This window comes from Brachyistius frenatus, unplaced genomic scaffold (genome assembly GCF_029030835.1).
Source record: "Brachyistius frenatus isolate BFR_SWC_R1_liver_20210118 unplaced genomic scaffold, ASM2903083v1 Contig_22, whole genome shotgun sequence".
Taxonomy (NCBI): domain Eukaryota; kingdom Metazoa; phylum Chordata; class Actinopteri; family Embiotocidae; genus Brachyistius; species Brachyistius frenatus.
In genome coordinates, this window is record NW_027210621.1 from 348,035 (window position 1) to 370,717 (window position 22,683).

At 40.9% G+C, this 22,683-nt stretch overlaps 1 protein-coding gene across 2 annotated transcripts; it reads left to right on the plus strand.

Annotated features, from left to right (window-relative positions):
• Positions 1 to 88: 88 nt before the first annotated feature.
• On the plus strand, positions 89 to 21,071 carry micu3b (mitochondrial calcium uptake family, member 3b). 2 transcript variants are annotated; one of them, XM_069696768.1, is made up of 15 exons: positions 89 to 414; positions 2,868 to 3,015; positions 4,811 to 4,842; positions 5,014 to 5,092; positions 8,119 to 8,166; positions 8,266 to 8,348; positions 8,438 to 8,506; positions 10,063 to 10,104; positions 11,958 to 12,053; positions 12,619 to 12,707; positions 12,912 to 13,083; positions 14,917 to 15,025; positions 17,533 to 17,690; positions 18,444 to 18,512; positions 19,984 to 21,071. In XM_069696768.1, the coding sequence occupies exons 1-14, from the start codon at positions 160 to 162 to the stop codon at positions 18,510 to 18,512; spliced, it is 1,449 nt and encodes a 482-aa protein (XP_069552869.1). In that variant the 5' UTR covers positions 89 to 159; the 3' UTR covers positions 19,984 to 21,071. The 2 variants fall into 2 exon arrangements, with proteins under 2 accessions (XP_069552869.1, XP_069552870.1); XM_069696769.1 differs by lacking the exon at positions 11,958 to 12,053.
• The last annotated feature ends 1,612 nt before the right edge of the window (positions 21,072 to 22,683 follow it).

The window sequence follows — 22,683 nt, forward strand, 5'->3', positions numbered from 1 at the left end:
TGTGTTTAAATCACAGATTTCAACAGTTCTTTCACTCCTGCGAGTTTGTCGCCCTTTAATCCCTGAGCTACTTGAAATTACCCACGGCATTTCTCGCGAGCTCGGAGCAGCTCTGCCCCGCTGCGTGCTCTCGGTTCCAACACCTCAGCGTGAACAGCCATGGCTGCACTGCGCAGGCTTATCCCTTCATTCACTAACAGCTCCAGAACAGGGACGTTTACGCCGCGGAAACAGCAAACGTCCTCAAAGGCGACAAAAGCGCTGAAAGTTGTCGCGGCTGGAGCCTGCGTCACCGCCGCGGCCGGTGCTGCGTGCTACTGCTGCTGGTCGGTCGGCAGGCGCCCCGGACTCACGAGCCACGTCGAGGCTCGGCTCGTGCATCTGGCTTTGCCATCGGTTTCCGCCACCGATAAGGTACAGTGGGACTTTCGTCGAGCCGTGTGCGTTTAGTGACAACATTCAGCTCACGACCATCTGACTGAAACACCTTCAGTCGTGTAAAAATGCTTCAGGCTCAGTTTTCTCTTCTATAAATAATAATAATAATAATAATAATAATAATAATAATAATATCAAACAGAACCACTCGTTGTTTCGTGCACGTGACATTCCAGCCATAATTACTGTATGTGGCGTCACCACAAGGAGCTATCCGCGACCTTTGGTGCTGAAATGGCACAAAAAAAAAAAAAAAAAAAAAAATGGTCAAAGGCGTCTCAGATCACGTGACGCGGTCGCGGTCATAACTGAAGGTTTGGCCTTCTTTTGATGTGTATGGAGCCTATCATAACGAGTGCTGGCTTATTGTTGCTTTATGTAAATGAAGAGGTGCATAATTATTACAATTTACTTTTATACATGCATTAGTCAGTGTTTGCATGCTTTAGGGGGTGGACAGAATAACATGAACACCTGTCTACATATGGCAACTAACTATTTTTAATATTTTGGACATTCTCATTGGATGGTATGAAGACAGACCGGAAGTGAGGGGTGAGAGAGGGGTAAGGCATGCAGTAAAAGGTCTCCAGATGGTAATTGTATATTTATTAGGTTAGGTTAGGTTAGGTTAGGTAGTTACTTTATTAATCCCCGAGGGGAATTTTTTTTTTCGCTACAGCAGCATACAGAAGCAATAAGATAATAATAGAACAATAGAAAAGCAATAAAATAGCAGTAAAATAGCAGTAAAAAATATAAATATAAATATAAAATGCACAGTATATATAGTATATACAGTACAGTATATATATATATATTATATACAACAATATACAATTATGTTTGAGGTCATACTTTATCATGATGTTCGTGTATTTAAAATGTTTCCTTTCTTTACTTCAAATGTCTACAGAGATAGGCAAAATATTGCTCAATACACAGCATGGCCAGAGTTCAGTGATAATCTTACATTGCTGAAAAATGTAATGGTATAAGTGGGACTGCAACTAATAATAATTTTCATGATGGTTAATCTACTGAATAAAATTAATTAACGGAATAGGTTTTTACTTCACTGACATCACTAATCCACAGAGCTTGAAAAGACGGCTTCAGATTGTCCCAAACTTAAATATATTCAGTTTACAATGATATGAAATGGATAGATAACAAAGTGGAACAGCAGGAGATCCTCACAGTTGAATTAATCAATAAGTTGATCAACAGGAAATTGATTGGCTACTAGGGGATGTGGATCATTTGCAATGTACATGAAATTCAAATTATTCATCAAGCATAACATTTTTATTTTTCATTATAAAGAAAATTTTTCACAGCAACTTTTAGACAAAACAAGGAAACTGCAGGCTTCTTTCTGTCTAGAAACATGTGAGGAGCACTTTTCACTATTTTCTGACATTTTAAAGACATACTTATTATTCATTAAAAAAAAAACCTAAGAAACAAACAAATGTTGCCACTTTAGCTTGATAAATACCTTTTTTCAGTTCATTGATTATTCAATGTTTTGCTGATTGAATATCTGTCCCTATATTAAATTCAGCATTAATTATAAGCCTCACACAGGTTCTTGCAGCACTGTTGTAGCTGTTTGTAAATCAGGTGTTCATGTTATTTTGTCTAACCCTTTTACATTGTGCCCATTGCCCTTTTACACACCAGCACTTGTAAATCTCTTCAGCTCAGACACATGTTAACACCGCTGACATGTTCACAGATCACAGGGCACATAAACAAACAAGTAAACCATGTCTGATTTGCACACTTCACTCCTCGCAGAGAAAAGATTGCTCGTCTGACGTCGGGGGGTTGAAGGGAGGTAAAGTTGACTGGTGTCCACAGAGAAGAGGAATCCAGGGACACAGGAAACTGGACACTGGACACTGGGGCTTGGCGGAGGGGCTGATATTTGATGAGAAGCGGGGGTGGTTGGAGGGGGTTTAATGGTTAAGCAGAGGGGGGCACACATTCCCTGGGTGTTTGCTCTGTGCCCAGTGGACCTGGCAGTATGCCACCTAACAGAGAGATCCACTCTGTCCTCACCAACCCGGCCTTCTGATCTGGCTGGGTCTGAACAGTTGTAGGGATATTATCTGCCGTGCAGGGATGAAAAATAGGGCTGACATAACATGCACCCCATTACTGAATTAAAGCACGGCCCTCTTTGTTGTTCCATGTGAGCGCGGCTTTTCATGACAAGAAAAGCTTCTGTGGATTTCATAAAGAGCATCTTTCAGAAAGTATTATCACTGCTAGTATTCGCAATATTTCACAAAGCTGTGTGTGTGTGTGTGTGTGTGTGTGTGTGTGTGTGTGTGTGTGTGTGTGTGTGTGTGTGTGTGTGTGTGTGTGTGTGTGTGTGTGTGTGTGTGTGTGTGTGTGTGTGTGTGTGTGTGTCTTTCCAGACGAGGACCTACGGACTGGATGATGGAGATGTGTACATGTCGTCCCATGAAAACAGATTTCGTCTGTTCAGTTCAGTGGAGGTCGAAGGTCAGCTCTACATGACGCCGCTCAACTTCATCGAGTCCCTCACTCTGAACGAAACGAAGAGTGAGTCAGCCTCTAACACTCAACTCATCTCCACAACAATAAACATCCTTTAGAGGAAGAAAGGAATCATTGTTGATGTTCAGGACTTAAACAGTCATTTAGTCTATTAACTTAATCAGTTAATTATTCAAAAGTTTTAGGATTTGCTTGTTTTTCTGTCTTTCTCTGAATGTTTTTGTGATTTCACGCTGACTCAAGCAAATTAAATACGTCTCCATGGGCTTTGAGACCATTATAGACGTTTGTTTGTTTTTCTGTTATTTTAGATTTGTGAAAATAATCGGTAGATTTATCAAAAATGAAAATAATCACTGGTTTCAGCCCTATTTTGCCCTTTCTTGATATCAAGGAAATATCAAGGAACTCTGGAGCCACAGGAACCAAAAACAAATTGTTATTATGCAAATTGGCACAACAACAGATTAGAAAATGACAGGAAAAGCGTTTATTGTTTGGTACGCAATTGTCACACAAGAAACATCGACACAGAGTCATCGAGTCAAGTCGAGACATATTTCCTGGTCCACTGAAACGTACTGTCTCCAGAGAGCAGACTTCTCAGAGGTCAGGAGCTGTAGCTGACAACTTATATCGATTCTGTAGGATCGTTCCAGAGTTCCTGGTCCAGTTCCTGTGGTGGAAACGAGCTAACTCAGTGTGTCTAAAAGCAGGTGATTTCAGTAGTCAAAGCCTAAAGTGGCCTGAGTAAGGACAGTTGATATCAGTTAAGGAGTAGTTGGCTGCCATTTCCTTCACTGCAGAAGCTACACTGCCTCTGTAACCTTTACTGCTCTGTGATTGAACAGTGTCATTTGTTTTATTACATACCTGTGAAGTCATCAGATAAATCCCTACTCCTTCATCCTCTAATTACTTTGAATTATGCAATGATTTAAAGCAGTTTTAACAAGTCCTGGTGTCCTGATATGTTCTGTTTGCTGAGGGCCCGTGAAGTGTCATCGGACAATAAGTCACGGCTTGCAGGGCCTCAGTCATAACACCTGCATAAAGATAAACATCTTTGCAGCAACCTTACTTTTATGGCTCATTTATGTGGCAACAAACTTCCAGCGACCCACAAGAGACCAAACAACTTAGCATGGATGCCATAAATGTAACGATAAGACAATCCTCCGATTACTGTGATTGATCGTGGTGTAAAGTGTGTGACCTGCTGTAATGTTTTGGATGTGGCTTCACTGCCATGTAATGAGGAAGGTAAACGGGACACGCTAATTCAAATAGCACACCGTTGGTCTTTATTTTGTAGCTGCTAATTGCTAATTTGTTTCAATATCGTAATCGTGGTGTTTTATGATTACAGTGTGGCTGTAAAAAGAGACATGTTGTGATGGTTTACTGGCAGAGCCTGAAGTGAACCATTTGAGTTAATTATTCATATCTGATCCATGAGGTTTGCGTGTCATGAAACATTAATTGAAGGCATTAAAAGCATGATGTCTGCGTTGAAGATGATGTCTCCGCTCTCTTCGGGCCACTACATGGTGATCATAATCCAGACTCAGGCTTGGAAATGTGTCAGTGGAGGTATTATCACTGCTATCGAAGTGATTCCCAGCCAGGTGTTTTTACGACACGTCCGTTTTATCTCCTGCTTTATTGGCCGTCGGAATGCGTTCATGGAAATACACAGCTTTTGTTTCTGTCCACATAAACAGCTGTTTTTACTTTTGTTTCCCACTTCTATACTCCTGACACAGAATTCATCAGGACAACAAGGTTTTAAAAGTTGAAAGGTAAATCATCTACTAACTGTTCATCTTGTTTTGTTCAGGCAAGAGAGGACAGAAGTCCCTCACGCAAAAGGTGAGTCGCGCTGTCATTGAAGCACTTGATGCTGTTTTACAGAATCTCCTCCTTGTCTGTGTAAAACCTCTGTAATTACTGTAACGCTGGCAGACGCTGTATTATGTTGATAGTGATTACTCAGGACTCAGAAATGAATGAGTGATCGGGGATTTTCTTCTGTTCTCGCAGGAGTTAGACAAGATGCTGGCTGATACCCCGCCTGTTTGGAAAGGATCATCTAATTTGTTTAGAAATCTTCGTGAACGAGGTAAAGAAGCCGCTTGTTGTACTCCAGCTCTCCACATGAATCTCTTGAATGGAAGTCATTCCCTTTGTGATCTTGTTTTTTTTTTTAAAGCGTTCATATTAAAGCCCTCCCATGTCTTGTTCAGAGAGTGCTCTGTTTTGTGTGTCGTCTCTAATCCTGAACAGAAAGTGTGGGCTGTAAATGGTATCTTATCTTTACATCGGTCTGGTAACCTGTTGATTGATTCTCAGGTAACCTCTGCGGGAGGGAATTGTTCATTGATAATATACAAAACGGTCCGTGTGTGTTTCTCTCATAAAGAATCCTGTAACTATGAAGTTCCTGGAAACTCACAGATAAACTATAATTTATGCTAATTGTAGGGTTAGGAGAAACTTCTTTGAAAGAAAAACTCCTTTAAAACCCAAGTAAATAAATTATGAATCCTCCATTTATTTTTGGAAGTTTTACAGTCCACATGTTGAATTATGTGCTTGTCTGAAGACAAACTTCACATTTTTGCATATTAAGCTGCGCTAAAAGACTCGCTAGGTTACACTAGCAATTGATTGGAATTAAGTGATGTGATAATTAATGATGAGTATGTGTATTACAGTTATTTCATGAGAAAGAAAGGCTAACAATAGTGCTGATAAAACTTGAATTAGACTTGTTCTAGCAATTTTGCATCACAAATTTCTGTCAAATGTCAGATTGGAAAGGTAGAAATGCTTCCTACAGCTAATGACAGTATGTTTTCCACCTTTTTCCTAATTGTATACCATCCACATTTAAAACGTGCAGATAAATAATCTACAGCTCTTTTTTGTAACCAGTTTTTAAGCAAAATTGCCACATCTTCCGGGTTCAGCTACTCAATTGCAATGACGTTCTGCTGGAAATTGGCCCATAAGATGGTTAAGTGAATATTCTTAGGTTTGACACCAACAAGACAACAATTCAAAGATCTCACAGACGGCTCTGGAAAAAGTTGTATGTTCATATTTTGCTCATATCTGACATTTTATTGGCAAAAAGATAAAATAATCATGTGATCTAAAAGTTTTAACAGATGTCCCTTACAGAAAAAACACTTGAATTTCACATGCGCAAAATCTCATGTGACCACATTCACATGTGATTGTGCACATGTGAAACATGTATGTTGCTCGTGGGAAACGTGGTTTTGGAACATTTCCGTGGTGTAATGTGTGAAGCCCACGTATATTCCCCTGTGAAAACTTTTCCAAATATTTTCTCCATATTATCATGTGCTGCAACATGTGTTAAACATGTGTCATACATGTGATCACATGTGTCCCCCATGTGGGAAACATGGTTTACATACTCGTGTTTTTTTCTGTATGGTCTGTTATGTGTAGTCCACGCTGGTGCTCATCGAATCCAGTCTGCTCAAAGAAGCCGGATGCAGATTCAGAACTTCAACATTCAGACTCCTTGAGCTTGTAAACAGTTTGCGCCGTAAATGAGCGCCGACTCGGCACATGTGGAGCCTACCTGGACTTGTTTCAAACGCGAATCTGATTTCACCTCATGTGGGTTGTGAAATTGCTGCACACCTCAGTTCATGGTAACATCGCATGAAGGCAAACTGAAGTTGTCAGTGTGAGTGAAACTCTTTTAAATGTTCCCACCTGGGCCTGCACACTCCCGGCTCAGTAGGTCAGACGAGCCAACGGAGCATCAGATCTGACTGTTCGGCTCTCCCCTCTGTTGCTTTAGCTAAGTGCCAACGCTGGGATTTGGGGCTTTTAATCCTGCTGTTAAACGTTGCAGCTTTGTCAGGGAAAAAAAGGACGGGATTGATCTGTGAACAAAGCGTTGCTTTAGAGAATGAGGGAGCTTTTTGAACCCAGCTATGTCGAGACATGTCCCACCGGCCACCCCCCTGATCACCGCGGACATTATGAAGCCTAAGAATGGCATTGGATTACATCTCCGGGACTGCCACTCTGTATGAAGTGTTTCTGTGGAATTCTTTGTATTGTCTAACAACATCTACTTGAGCTCAGAGGCTGAACTGTGGAGGGGGGGGGGGGGGGGGGGGGGGGCTCGCTTCAGGAGTGAAGGTGTGTGGTATTGGTGAGACATGGCAGGAATCTTAAAAAGTTTTTTTCTCTCTTCAACCCATTTAAGCCTTAAAGGCTTTGAAGGTAGAGATCTGTTGTCATTATAGGGCCGTACCTGCCACACTGAGAGAGCCGGGTGAGGCCATGGAGCACTTTGTCACGGGGAATTTTTAGATGAACTTAGAATCGTAAACACAACTAATTATCTTTTCACACCTCACTTTTTGAGGTATTAGCAACATAACTCCGGCCTCTAGAGAAAATGTAAGACAGTAAAAATGATATCTTTGTATGCTAGTTTTGTTTTTTGTTTCCCCTTCTGTGTTCTTCTCTCTGAAAATATCTCCCTGCAGCAAACCTGAATTCTTTTCCCATAACACCCGAAGCAGTCACCCAGAACTATCTGTGCTCGATTCTCTATCTTCCCGAGCAAACAAAAGCTTGGGAATGCTTTCAGAGGCAGAAGGGAGAAGCCTCCCGAGTCGGCTGAGATGTCGCCTGACACTTATTCTTCCTGTCTCCATGTCACACAACAAAGGGAGCTGAAGGACGCGACACAAAAACCTGAATCGTCCGTTTTCAATCAGTGACAGATCACTTGAGAATGTATTACACCTTGTTACCCAAACACGATCAGAAGCCACAGGCCTTAAATTTGTTTGGGTTTGTGTCCAGATAGGTCAGCTCAGTTGTAAAGCTTGTGTTTGTGTGAGGGGAACACCAAGCATGAAGTAAAAGGCACCTTTTAAGATGTTATCAGTGAGTGCAAGAAGATTACTTATGTCTGAAGGCGTGCCCTGTTTCTTTGCATTGGCTTACTCATCTCGGCAGCTTGACTTTGAACATCTGTAAACACCTCGAGCTAACTGGTTGATGCTATTTGATGCTGTCTTGGGTGTGAAAAGGAACATTTGGTTTTTGTTTCTTGGCTTGACTCGTTTTTTTTCTCTCTTCCAGGTGTCATCAGTTACACTGAGTACCTCTTCCTGCTCTGCATTTTAACAAGTCAGCACATATTTGAACTAACTTAAACAAAACAATCTTAAGATGATTTAAGAATTAAAAGTTTGCTGTCCAATATCATAAATCTTTGTTTGATTTCAGAGCCCCACGCAGGCTTTAGGATCGCCTTCAACATGTTTGATGCAGATGGGAATGAAATGGTGGACAAAAGGGAGTTTTTAATGGTATGAATCTCATGTTCATCTTCAGATATAATAACATTCATTTGATCTGCTGTGTTGTAATATCCACAATTACGCCTTTTCTCTTATAGCTGGAAGAAATCTTCCGTAAGAAAAAGGACAGAAAAGAAGTTACTGAAGAGCAAAGAGTGGACCAGCAGGTATGAGTTTCAACTGCATTTTTTTTTTCATCTTTTTGCTCATTGTTTTTGGTTTTCTGGTCTTTAAACTTCTTTCACTGGTTTTAACAAAAACACTCATAAACATACTATATTGTACATACCAGGGCTGGGCAATGTGGGCAAAATCCCATGTCACAATATTTCTGAGTTAATATTGCACCTTGATATTGCAACAATATTGTTGGGATGACTGTTGGTGGTTTAACACATTTTTACACAATGAGAATTTTGATAAATAAATGGATGTGATGGCTGAATGGGTAAAAGCAGATAATAGAACAGCTAAAACAGTCTGGTAAGTTCAGAAAATTATATCTGTAATGCAACCTTCAAAACCAGGAAAAGACAGCTCTTATACCTTATCAGGACATTACTGTATCTAGTCTCTTATCACCATATTAACATACAGCAGTATTAATATGCTGTCCAGCCTGACTGCCCAGCCGCACATAGACAGCCAGCAGGTAGCATGTTCATTTGTAGTCCGAGATGTTCCCCAACAGTTTCGGGGGACCAAAACAGAGCGAAAAGGAGAGTAACTATTTGACTTACATTACAGGCATCAGGCGCTCATAACACTTCATATTACTCTTGTACTGCTTCATTTTAATTGAATTTTAGATGTTTGTTGGATTGCAACAAGGTGGTAAAATGTCCCAAAAGTTATGCGTCCAGGCTGTTCTGCTGCCTCCAAGAGGCAAATTCCAAATTATAAAAGGCTTATGCTGATTTAAAACTGCACTAATCGATTGTTGCCATGAGAATTGGGACCACAGAATTTTAGCTAAGCTGTTTTTTTTTTTTTAATGGATTTTACTTTACTGTTTTGGTTCAGTCTCGTTTCAAGGAACATTACAAATGGACGCTAACGTGTCTTTGTCTCTGCTTGTGATGTTCACTAAAACCATTACTGTTGTGTTCTCCTTCCCCTGTTAGCAAAAAACAGTGTGAATCTTAAATTCAAAGTTAGATCAAACATTGTTGGTTTGAGCTGGCAACACTTGCTGTAGTCCCAGAGAGAACAGCGACTGCACAGAGGTAAATGTGGTCATACAGGGTAAAACATGCCTGAGGCTTTCATCTCTGTAGGGTTGTCTTATGCTGCATGCAGGTGGATGTAAACAGGCAGAGCTGAATAGAGCGATAAGAGCGACTCTTTGAGGTTCTTATCACATGGAGGAGCTTATTCTGCTCTGGGACAAATGTTAGCATCTCTGGACGGTCTTGAATTAATCTTAAACCCGTATAACTATCAAAAAGATCATTAGAATGGGCACTCTAGATTGGGACATGTAATGATGCTTTGCAGAAAGACAGAGTTTAGGACGAAGACTCTGCATTCATAAGCTTAAGAATAAGAATAATCTTGGCTCATTGCAAAGTCAAGTCATATAAAATTGAAGTCTTTGACTTAAAAAAAAAATCGATTGATAGCTTGTAAACTAATTTCCAACCGTCTTCCTGTTCAAAAATACTTTGTTGATTGTGAGCGAGTCCTCCGTCGTGCATACACCTTTTTCTCTTTTGCATTTCAGAGCCTGCAGCTTTACGGTCATCGCAAATCCCAGCCACACAGTGTAGGTATTGTTCTTTTTCCCTGAAGGAAAATGAACAGTTGTGCTTGTTGCATGTATTTTTTTTTTTTTGGAATGTGGTCTTGCTAAACCGAGTCAGCATAGAAAACATACATGTATCTGAGGGGCTGACAGCACCCACATTTGTCTCTGTTAACACCAGATAACCTCATTCACTGAAATTGAAATGCATCACTGTGTACTCCAACATTATCTGACATATTGTCTGTGTGTATGTGGTAGTGCAGGGAAAGGAGGAGGGACGGGGTGTGTGTGTGTGTGTGTGTGTGGGGGGGGCCGCAGGTGATTTATGTACTTGCCTTTTGTCAGTGTTCGGCCGCAGATTCCACCTCATACAGCTCCTTTCCTGAAGACTGACAACGCTTCTGCACCCAGAGCCTCATGTTTTATTTTTACAGTTTCTTGTGCAGTGGTATTTGGGCTCAGGTTACCTTTTGAGATGGGTTTGACCATGAAGATACCAGTCAGGGAGGAGAAGCAGCAATGTGAAAGCCACTCAACACACACATCGAAGAGCCTACAGCTAACAGAGGGACAGGCCCCGCTTTTCAGAGTACTGTTTGAAGACTTTACCTTTAGGTGTGTCTTTTTTTTTGTTTTGATTCCCTCTGCCTTTCTGGAGATTTCTTTCCAGAAACAAGTTCAAAAGTTAAACCTTTCAATAACATTTGAAGACAGGCATGTCTTGAGTGCTGTGGTTGGGCTTTCCCCCAGCATATTCTAATTACAAGCGTATCAGGATCTTTTCATGGGATGAGATGGGAACAGTGCGGTGCATTAAAGAGTTGTTCCGTAATTAGCTGTGGGATTATGCTGTAAATCTCCCTCTCTGGTATAAAGAAATGAGGCGCAGAGGAAAAGCTGTTTCATCAGCTGTGTCACGTTCCCCCTCAGGCTCGGGAGATGAAAAAAATAAAACTGAATAGGATAAATAAATATTATGAAATGAAGCAAGCCATACTTAAGAACACGTGTTGGCAGCAGCTGGCTGTTCCTGGTTGGTTGTGCCCAAGTGTTACTTCTGAATGAGGTGATGTCGAGACTTGAGAAGAAATGATAGGCTGAAAAAACACAACGAGTGAGAGGCACCAACACAGCTTGGTTGAGAACCGGGAGTTGAAATCATAGTTTTACTTCACTGCTTGGACGTCAGATTTCCTCTGATCTTTTTAGTGCAGATGACACCAATTACAAGCAAATTGTTTTTTGAGAGTTGTGTTTCAGTGTAGCTGTAGTTATAGTAGCTCCACAGCAGCTGGAAAAGTGAAGGGAGCAGTGTAAACTGCAATAATAATAATGATGGTTAATCTGAGATCAGGATGACCTCATTGAGAAAAATAGCACAGAGCGGCTTCCAGACAGCATCAAGCAGCCAACACACAAACCACCGAAAATGGATCAAATAAAAATCTTTTGCACAACAGTACTGTGATGGAAGGTGTTTGATAATCTGCATTTAGGCTGGATTCAGTTACATAGTTGACCTGACATGAGTCCTCCGTCAGGTCTCACGCCTTGCAGGCTTTGGACATGTATTTGCCGTGTTGGCTCATGTCATGCCAAGAGGCTACATTGCATGGCTGCAGAGCAGGCTCATGTCAGAGCGGAAGGGCCTCTCACATACACTGCTGTCAGCCTGTGCACTGTGTCTGCATGTGTGTGTCCCTCTGTCTACGTGGGCTTTACGTTCACCCGACTCTTCCTCCTCTTTCTGTTCGGCCCTCCTGCCTGTCTCACTGTCGGAGTTTGTTCACCCGCCTCTCTCGCGCTAATCTTGATAACATGTACCAGATGTATTTTGTTGTCTAACAGCTGTGCTTCAACTGCTGCCACAGGTTCTTAAAAAAGACGGTCAGCATGTGGCGGCCCGAGGCATGTGGGATGTTCTCAGACGTGGCACGAGTCAAGTTCTGTTTTCTGATCTCACTGAGGTAGCCAGGCTCTCTTGCTTAAATGATCATATGACAGTCCTACACGCCACTGTATCACCCTCACTGTTATGTTTCTCCAAGAAAGTCCTGCTGGTCCGTGTTAGTGAGAACATGGGAACATGTTCTCTTGTCTGTCTGGTTAGTGAGAGTGAATACTCAAAGAGAACTACGCTAATGCTTCCTCTAACAGAAGCAGCATCTACAGGAAGATGTGTAGCATGTTCAACCATCCTGTTGCATGGCGCGTGTTTGTTACATGCAGAAATGAGAAATGCCAGCCCACTGTTTGGTTTCAGTCATGCTGAAGAATGAAACATTAACTCGGAGTAATTATATAATAGCAGAATGTGGGTATGGCCATTAACTAACATCTTAAAACCTTTAGCATGTAAACTTTGTTACCGTGACATCTTGTATGTTCCAGAACAGCTGGATTTTTAGGTTTAATCATTGCTGGTTAGTTGTATCACTGTTGGTTTTACAGAATATATATCACATCTGAGGTGGATATTTATTAAAGCTCTAAGGAGTCACAAGACTGTCAACTTTTGTTCCTCTTTTATAGAATGTGGATGATAAAACCGAGACGACGCTGTTGGTGCATTTCTTCGGGAAAAAAGGCAAAGCGGAGTTGAAATTTGAAGATTTTTACAAGTGAGTAAAGAAACCTTTTGCCTGCTCTGTGATTCATGATAACGTCCCTGAGAAAATGATTATTTCTCACTGTAACATGGCCATTAATCACTGTGACTGTCCAGCAGCTAAACCTTTAGTGACTGTGTTAAGTGTTCCTTTGTGCGTGGAGCTTCTGGTGGTGGCGTTTCCTGTCAGCAGCTGCCTTCTGTCTCACTCCTCCAGGTTCATGGACAACCTGCAGACAGAGGTGCTTGAGATAGAGTTCCTCTCCTACTCCAAAGGCATGCCCACCATCAGTGAGGAAGACTTCGCCCGGATCCTTCTTCGCTACACCAATGTGGACGACGTCAGTGGGTATTTGGAGAACGTACGTCACAGTTTGCCAGATGAAAAGGTGCGCTTTTCCCTTCAGCTTCGCTTTGTCATCACACTCTGACAGTCTGAAGCTCAAAGTACAAGTGGTGGAATAAATAACAGCTCACGATATGATGTAATCTAATTCAACTTCAGATACTAAAGCTTCAGAGAATACAGGAGATTCGTGATCACTTCTCACCAGTGTTATGAGATTCACAAAGGTTGTAGGACTCTTAAATTGGACCATATTATATTGAAGTTATTTTGTCCACACCTGTCACATTACCTTGCTCTTACATCCTATAATTCTTCCTTCAGCCCACAATCAGCTAACACGCAAACACAGACATCATTCCTTCCTGAACATATATGTTATATGTTGTTGCTAACTGACAAACCACTGCAGAGTCTACAGCTACAGTATAGAGTGCAGCAGCTCGGTGGTACCACACCCTCGCTGACACACCAGCAAGTCACTGCACCCAGCCAGGAAGTGACTCCAGGAAGTCACTCTGTCCAGCTGAGACATCATCCCAACACACAACTAAGAATGAAATAACAAAATGTTGTTTTTACATTTTGTTTTTATACACATTAAACAAACAAAATATAAAACGTTAATTATTGTGCATTAAGGGTGCCACTAGGAAGTTTTTTTAAATTGTTTTTTTTAATTTGTATTACTACTACTACTACTACTACTACTGGTGATTACTGCCTGTAGTTTCGTATTTAGAGTACAGACATAAGAGAGGTATTACTTTTCTTGTCTAATTCCCAGAATGAAAGTGAAGACATGTATGATTTATAATATTAAACTGTTCCTTGAAATGCCACAAATCAAATAAAGCCCCAAAGTTTGGAATTTGGAATTTTTACTTTTGTCGTAATCCCACTGAAAACAGCTGAAGAAGACACAACAATGCACAGAGTACATGAACTGCAGCGGTCCCTGAGTCTGTGGGGGGTTTCCAAAGCTATTCAACTTTTTAAGGAGACCTTCTGAAAAAGCAAACTGGAAGCTTCATTTTTCTACAAACACGAAGTTTACATCCTCGCGTGGCTACATGTGGCTTTAAGTCTGACACCATCTGTAATAATTTAGTTTTATGTGACTACAGGAGCATTCCTCTGTTTCTTCTGTGAATTAGCTGTTGAGTGAAGCAGCCTCATTTTGGCTTTAATTTGTTTTTCCTCTTGGCACGCTGACCCGCATGAAAAGGTGCCAGCAGCTCCTCAGCTGCCTCGAGGAGCCTGTTGCTAGATCTCCATTGATAATCAAGTGGGTCTCATCATTAGACTAAGAGATATTTTATGGGTCTCACCTTGTTAAAACAGCAAAGCATCACAGATTAGTCATTACTCCATTTGTCAGGGCTGTGTGTGTTGTCTGTTCGGCTGGGCCTCCGGCGAGAGAAGCAGCTAGTAGCCCCAGGACGGTTGAGTGGACATCAATAGGCTCAGTGTTTGAGTCATCAGCCAAGCCTGAGATGTTTGGGGATTCGTCACTTTTGTTTTTGTTTATTCAAGTATCAGGTTAATCTGCCTTAGAAAAGTCTGCAAACGTCCTGACTTCTTCCCAAAAGCTACAATCCTCCCCCTGCTGCTGACAGCTCAGCGTGTCCATACTGCGCAGGGACAATCCAGCCGTGTATACTCTGCGTTTGGGTGTGTTATCTATCTGATGGCTTCAAGGTCCCACGCACACTAAAGGATTCCCCGCAAGATGAAAGGAAGCAGATTATGTATTGTGTGAATTTTAGCACTATGCTTGGCTGGATTGTTGACACATGCATCCTTCTTAATGTGGCTGTATAATATTATATTCATACATAAAACCATTGTTTTATTGCTGTCCTGTTATTTGCAGGGGATCACCTTTGAGGAGTTCAGATCCTTCTTCCAGTTCCTCAACAACCTGGAGGACTTTGCCATCGCCATGCAGATGTACAACTTCGCCAACCGCTCCGTTGGTCAAGGTAAAGACTCAGTTTGGTGTCAGACAAGTTTCACAACACTTAATGCTGAAGTAGTGGATCGTTCAGTTTGGAAAGTATTTGACTGTTTTTCCTTTTCATTGCTTTTTGTCACAATATCTGCAGAGATGGCTGCCTGGACGAACCGTTCTGTCATTTCCATGCTCTGTTTATAAAGTCAATAATTTAATTTTCACAATTAATATGTACAGTACATTATGTTGCACACCAAACTTCAAATTTTCTAATTGTTTACCAAACTGTTCAGACCTCCTACCACTATGTACCAAACCATATTTCCCAAGTACCACTTCCCACTTCACTTCACGTTAGAAATGTCGACACTCTGTGACCCAACTGCCGATTCAGCATTATAATGGCTTCCTGTCAGGTCCAGTGTTGTCACATTTCCTATCAACTGTTTTTTGGACGTTTTGCCATTTAAAAATACCACTTTGCTCAAATCAGATGGAAGAGTCCGAATCTTTCTGTGTTAAGCTAACATTAGCGTTATCTTGTGTCAGACGTGACATGACGTCACCTCACGAGGCTGATCATAGGGAAGTTTTATTTCTGAAATATTTAAATGATCAAACATTCATTTTTATATGATTTTCATGAGTAGTCTGTAGATGAAATGAAATGACAATTTAATGTGCAGTTCCTGTAGACCACCAGGTGGCGCTTCACCCATCACCACAGTTTGAGAATCAATGCTTGAATGAATTTATAAATAGATGCACTTTGGAAAACATCATTCCAACAAGACCTCTGTATGTGTTTGTGGAAACATTTGCTCTGAAAATGACTCTAGACAAATGTGTGCAAAGTTAAAAATGTCATTTTGTTGTTCGATACCTGACAAACCTCTTTTAAACAAACTGTTAAAGATATTGAGTTTCTTTTTAAGTGTCTAATTTACTTCCTTAATTAATTTCTCATTTTTGGGAGTATCATCCACATGTCTCCTGTAGAAGTTACACTACGGGACCAAAAGTATGTGGACATCAGAACATTACACTCATGTGACTGCATGAACATCTTACAGCAGCCTCCACTACTGTAGGAAGGTTTGTTACCTGCCTGCAGGGATTAACTCCCATTCAGCTACAAGGATCATTAGTGAGGTTGACCAGACATGTTTGGCAACAACGCTTCTTTTTAACACAAAGGTGTTAGATGGGGTTGAGGTCAGGCTCCATGGAGGCCAATCAAGTTCTTCTACTTCAAACTTCAAAGAGTCTCCGCCAACTGTTGCCACAAAGTTACCTTCTGTGAGTTACCCTTACAGAAAACCACATGAATTTCTCGTGCAAAAAGTCAGATCACATGTAACCACATACACGAGTGTGTAAATGTGAAATTTCACCAGTATGGTTTTGGAATATTTTCATGGTGAAATGTGTGAAGCGCAAATAGTTTCCCATGTGAAAACTTTTCCACATATTTTTCCTTTATGTTGCAACATGTGGTAAACATGTGTCATCACATTTGATTGCGTGAAAAATGTATGAAACTCGTGTGTTTTTTCTCTAAGGGTAGAATATTCATGCATGCTGATGCATTAAGTTGATTGGAACAATAGTCTTGTCCCAGATCAAAGGAGTGTAAAAACAACATGTATCTACATACTTTTGGTAAAAAAAAAAAAGTGTGGATTTGGGTGGTTTGAGTGGCTGTGACTCAGATGGTGCAGCGGGTTGCCCACTAATCATAAGGTTGGTGGTTCAATCCCCAGTTCTTCCTACCCGCATGCCAAAGTGTCATTGGGTAAGACGCTGAACCCTGAGTTGCTCCCGATGGCAGGCGAGCACCGTGCAGCGGTCAGTGGTGTGTGTGTGTGTGTGTGTGTGTGTGTGAATGGGAGACAAACTGTAAAGCGCCTTGACCTTCACTAACAAGTGGAGCCTTTGAATATTTAATGAAGTTCTTTTTACATCCCGACAATTGTCATTCGATCAGGAACAACGTTTGGTGTCTTTGACCGTCCTCAACCTGTCAACAGCAGGTGTTATTATACTACCTACAGTCCAGCAGATTGGACTTGAAACTCTTGGTCATCACTGCACACGTTACCCACCTGGACTGCCCTCCTTCATCTCCCAGTTTGAACAAAAATGGCCTTCTCTTCTGTTTATTCTTTTCTTCTCTGCATGTGCTTGCATTTGTTTGGTCTTTGCTTTTGGTCCTCATTTCAGGAAGATTTAGGAAACACTGTTCAGAGTCTGATGGTTTCAAAACAGCAAATTAGTTTGCAAGAGGCAACATTTCTCATCATTAAGGAGGGTGTCGTTTCCTTCTTTAGAAAGAATCTGCCTCTTGATCTCAAATCTTTCAGTCAGCTGCACCAAAAATGGGCTTTTATGATTTTGTCTTATACCTTCAAATGTTATATTATTCAGAGTACTAATGTTATTATTGGTACCAAATACATGACGTCCTCTCCTCTTGAGGTGTTGATTTACTCTTCACTTCTCACCTGATCAGTTTGTTTTTATCTTCCCTTTCAGAGGAGTTCACCCGAGCGGTCTACGTGGCCACGGACATCAAGCTGACCCGCCACCTGGTCAACACCGTCTTCAAGATCTTCGACGAAGATCACGATGATAAACTCAGCCACAAGGAGTTCATTGGCGTCATGAAGGACCGGCTGCTCCGTGGTGACGGGGTGAGACAGCTGACAGCGTTTTAAACGCCATTCATCTGTTTTATGACACAGAAGGTGACAGAAGAGATGCAGCCTCCCAGTCCACTCTCCTCCTTAGTGGGCCTCGGAGAGCAGCTCCTCGATGGACTGACTGATGTGAAACAAACTGGCATAATAAGTCTTTCTGTTGGCCATTTGTTGATGTGTAACCTGTCAGTGTAGAAGGGGCTCATAGATGGACACATGGATGCAAGTATAAAGCACAAACAGGCAAATATGGGTTGAAGCTGAGCTCATATAAACATGTTTATCGTCAAAACAGTACTTTTAAACAATTTGGCCTACTTAAGCATCTATTAGCAACAAAACACCATGTGTCCTGTTTAATTAGGACTTTGAGTAAAGACTAATTATGTATCTTTTTTTCTGTAGGCAGTGGTATACTTAAATACCTCCACATCATCATACCTAAATTACACTTCTGCCTCTTTCTGTCACTGAAACACATCTGAGCTGAGTTGAGACTTTTGTGGCGTTATACTGCCACCTAGTGGGACATCAAGAAAACCGGACTTCTCATAAAGGGAAATCCAGTTTGACTTTCTCTCTCTATCTCTCTATCTCTCTTTCACACACACACACACACACACACACACACACACACACACACACACACACACACACACACACACACACACACACACACACACACACACACACACACACACACACACACACACACACACACACACACACACACAAATATATTTACAGGGCGTGAGAGGGGAGGAAAAGTTCATCTCTTTCAAGTCCTGCATGAAGAAGGAGCTTTCAGGCAAATAGGTAAAAATCTTTTCTCACACCGTCAGCATTTTCTGTTAAATGGGACAAGAGTAAAAATGTTTCTGTTACTGCAAAGTTGAAAAGTGCAGGGACTTCTTTTTTTTTTTTTTAAACAGCTCTCTAACAGAGTTTCTTAGGCACACTGTAGTAGTATGTAATCAGTTTTTGGGACGTGTTTGAGGCCCACACTCTCCTCATCTGCAGCATTAAGTTACACTGTAATATTAACGCCTGAACAACTGCCACCAGATACCAGCTTAGACCTGCATACATGAGCAGCGAGCAGTGCAGTTTAAAGCCCCATAAATGTTTCAAAGGAAATGCATCTCTCAGAGGAGAGGAGAGGAGAGGAGAGGAGAGGAGAGGAGAGGAGAGGAGAGGAGAGGAGAGGAGAGGAGAGGAGAGGAGAGGAGAGTTTGATATTCTTCCCTGATAAAAACACTAACAATGTCTATGTGGAGAAATTTGAGAACTTTGAGACAAAAGAGAAAATAACCTCTATTTAGCTGCTTTATTGTGCGGTTTGATCAGAATGAAAGAACAATGAAGAGTTAGTATTTCACTTTTGAATGCAACCTCAGCAGTGAAAGGAGTAATTGGAATTTTGTTTTATATATATATAGATTATAAGATTCATACCACTCCCATATTTTTTTTATAAGAAAGTTGAACCTCCAGTAAACAGCCAGTTAACTTAGTTTAGCTTGGCACAGAGACTGTAAACAAGAGGATGAGCTGGCCCGGCTCTGTCCAAAGGAAACAAAATCGAACCTCTAGAGCTTTTTAAGTAACTTAATAAATCGTGTCTACACCAAACCAAAGTGTAGAAACGACCATTTGTGTTTTTATGGTAAGCAATGTGTTTTTATTGTCATGATTATACATAGGTTTTAGCGTATGCTAAGCTAACCAGCTGCTGGCTGTAACTTCATAACTACTGTACAAACACGAGTCGGTATCTCCTCATCTAACTTGGGCAACTAAGTGAATACATGTATATACACTTTGTACTATTTCAGCATTTTAATGTTCACAGTAAATTATTTTTTTCCTACTCTGTGCTCCCATTTTCAGTAGTCGTATTGATGGAACATTACAAGGTATTTGCCCCCAGTGATATTTTTATTTTTAAGTTAAAGGAAATAACTAATTTTATAACAGGTTTGTGGGAGTTGTCAGTTTTTAACTTTAGGTATGTTCACTGCAGAGGACCCAGATTTTTTTGCAAACTTGCAGAACTGCAGCTGCAGTGTGCACCATGGCTGTTCAAGAGTTGCAGGAGTTTTTGTTTCTTACTATTCTAGTTTTTCAGGATCTAATTTCTGCCTCATAAAATGCAGGAAAATCAAAATTGCCTTAAGCTCCAGGAAGGAAATAGATTATTCATCCCTGTTTGTCTTTCTAATGACAATGCAACTCACAATGTGTCCCACTTGTCTTATTTATCATTGTCTCTCTGTTTTGTCTCCAGGTGAAGATCCCAGCACCAGTGCATGTCTTACAGTGTGGATCAGCTGTGCCTTTTTTCTACTCTCTACCAGGACAGAAGGGTTCGTGCATGCCGAAGCATCTTATTGTGCTGTCTTACAAGTTTGAAACTAAACAGGATGTGGCTCAAACAGGAAGTTGTCAGCTTAATGGAAATCTGTTGGAAGTGGTCAAACAAACATGTTCGGTCCATGAAGGACGGACAAAATCCACTTAACTCTGTTACAGGACTCTGAATTGCACTAATTATTTTATCTAAATGCTTTTGCCTGTTCCAGCAGATATTGAACTATTTATTGTTTCTAACTGTTATTTATTTATGGGTGAACTCCAGGTTGTGTTACTACTGCTCTGCCAGTATGTTGTGTTTGGTGTGATTGACTTCCTGTCCCGAGCCTGACTCGGTGGCAGCATTGCTTGCATTCTTTGTCCTTTTGTCAGCTCTGCAGCCCCCCCCCCCCCCCCGCACAGATCAACTCAGGACAGCGCCTCCCCTCCTCCTCTTATTTCATCCCCAAAGCGCTGTAGCTAAAACCCTCCAAGACCCTCCAGAGCCAGCAGGCCTGAACACACTCCCTCAGTATGTGGCTTTTTCACTGTTTAACTACAGGCAGCTGAGAGTGTTAATCATTTCTTGGCTCGTAAATAGAAGCGCTATTATGTCACTGGCAGGGATGACCTCTATATCAATAAATATGCAACATATTGAAGCCATATGTCTCTCTTGGGACACTAAGTCTAAATTATCATTGGTTTTAAAGGCACATGTTAAATGACTTTTAGACTCTGTATGGATACACTCACTGTGTATAACTGAGAAAATCTTATTGTCATAATATTTGCTTTGGGGCGAGTTGTGTACTGAAAAAAGACTGACTATATCAACATGTGTCATACTTTGATATTAACCAGACTAATGTGTTTGTATTTCAGGCTACTTTCTGTTTGAATGTTGGATGTTTGGATTAGTTAGTCTACCTCGTTCTTTTAAATCAGGCCTCGACTGTTTCACTGATGTTGGACAGCAGATGCATTTTTCATGATGCAGTGCAATAAATATCAGATCAAATATTTGGTTATTTTGTCTTCCTCTTTCTTTCACAAGAAACACACCTGTCAGTCATTTCTTGCATCGTTGCAGCTGTGACAAACCTCTGTTACCTTCTTTTCTTCAATTACAAAATTACAATGGACTGATGGCAGGACCACAGCAGAATAAATTAGCTGCTTTAATCTCAACCTGAAGGCAAATCATTAACAGTATTAATCATCAGGAACCTGGGGCTGTGTGGGTGTTTAAGACTTTAATCAGGGACTTTTTTTTTTTTTTTAGCTTTAAATGATTCATTCAGCAGGGTAATAATTGGTTCACTTTCATCCTGAACTTCACAAAGTAACATGACGGGGGTCCTTCAAGGATTCTGTAACAGATCACTGAAATAGAAAGAAAAGTGTCATTACAGTGTTCATCCATTCATTCTCAGCCAGTCATCAGTATTGTTTAACCTCTCAGTGAATAAGCCTCAGTGTATCTGGTAAAAGAAGGATCTTATTTATCCAAATGATCCAGCAGTACTTTGTATTTTTCCTGGTTGATAGTAAACTAAGAATATTATAAATTGTTTGACTTTACACCATTTGATGATCGTGATTTTTGGAATCCTTAAACATTTTCTGAATTTTTTTGTGAAGTGAAAGGAAACAACAAATGCAAATACTTGCTTGCCCATTATATCTGTGCATTGTTAATGATCTTCCTATGGACAGTGGGAAAGTAGAGGTAGTTTCACCAAATATTTCCCTCTTTAGTCTGTTTTAATACAGGGCTTCATTTCCTTTCATGTTCAGATAAACACAAATGGTGCAGCCTTTGAATCTTTTGGCCTTAAAGTTGCAATTGCACAAAGTTGGAGATATGAACATATGAAGAAAAACATCATTTAAATGGAAGCAGAAGCTGAGATTTCCTGACCTTGTCCTTGTTGAAGCTAAAAAAAATTACTGGTTTCTACAATTCTTATCTTTTGTCATACACTGCACCTTTTGTACCTTGTAAATGTCCACATCTTTCATACACAAGTTTGTAAATCTACTGTAAGTCTCAACCCCTGAAATAACTGATGACATAATCAGGGTAATTTTCGCAGCCTTTGAAAATCAGTTTTAGAGCTGCCATGGAGATTATACAGCTGTTTTCATGGCCTGGCACTTGTCATGTCAAATAAATCAATCTTTAAAGTGTGTTGTAAAGTCACAGGGGAATATTCAAATGTTTCCCCCCCTTGTTTTACGGAAATGAGCCACACTGAAAGCTAATTTTTTTTTTTTTTTTTTTTTTTATTTTATTCACTTTATTAATCCCCGAGGGGAAATTTCTTCGCTACAGCAGGGGGGCTCTCAGGGGGGAGCTGCTGCAGCAGGCTGCCACTAGCGCGGCGCCAGGTAACCTGACCTGAGGTGCATGTTTTTGGATGATGGGAGAATATTTCCTGCCTCCCAGGACTTTCTCCATAGAGATTTTAATATTCTTCCATCAATACAGGGGTTAGAGAAAAACACAGATACATGCTTTCTTCCATCTTCTCATCAGCTATTCAAAAAAAATGTGATTCAGTCTGTCGTGACTTGGAGACGCGATACAGTGTCCTTCGGTGTCAGGCTTCTTCTCTCTTGCTGCTTTTCT

Excerpts from the sequence above, each read along its gene's own strand:
- micu3b (XM_069696768.1), top strand. The coding sequence starts at position 160 with ATGGCTGCACTGCGCAGGCTTATCCCTTCATTCACTAACAGCTCCAGA. Across the intron at positions 10,105-11,957 it reads GCAAATCCCAGCCACACAGT|GTTCTTAAAAAAGACGGTCA; the intron begins GTAGGTATTGTT and ends CTGCTGCCACAG. Across the intron at positions 15,026-17,532 it reads CAACCGCTCCGTTGGTCAAG|AGGAGTTCACCCGAGCGGTC; the intron begins GTAAAGACTCAG and ends CTTCCCTTTCAG.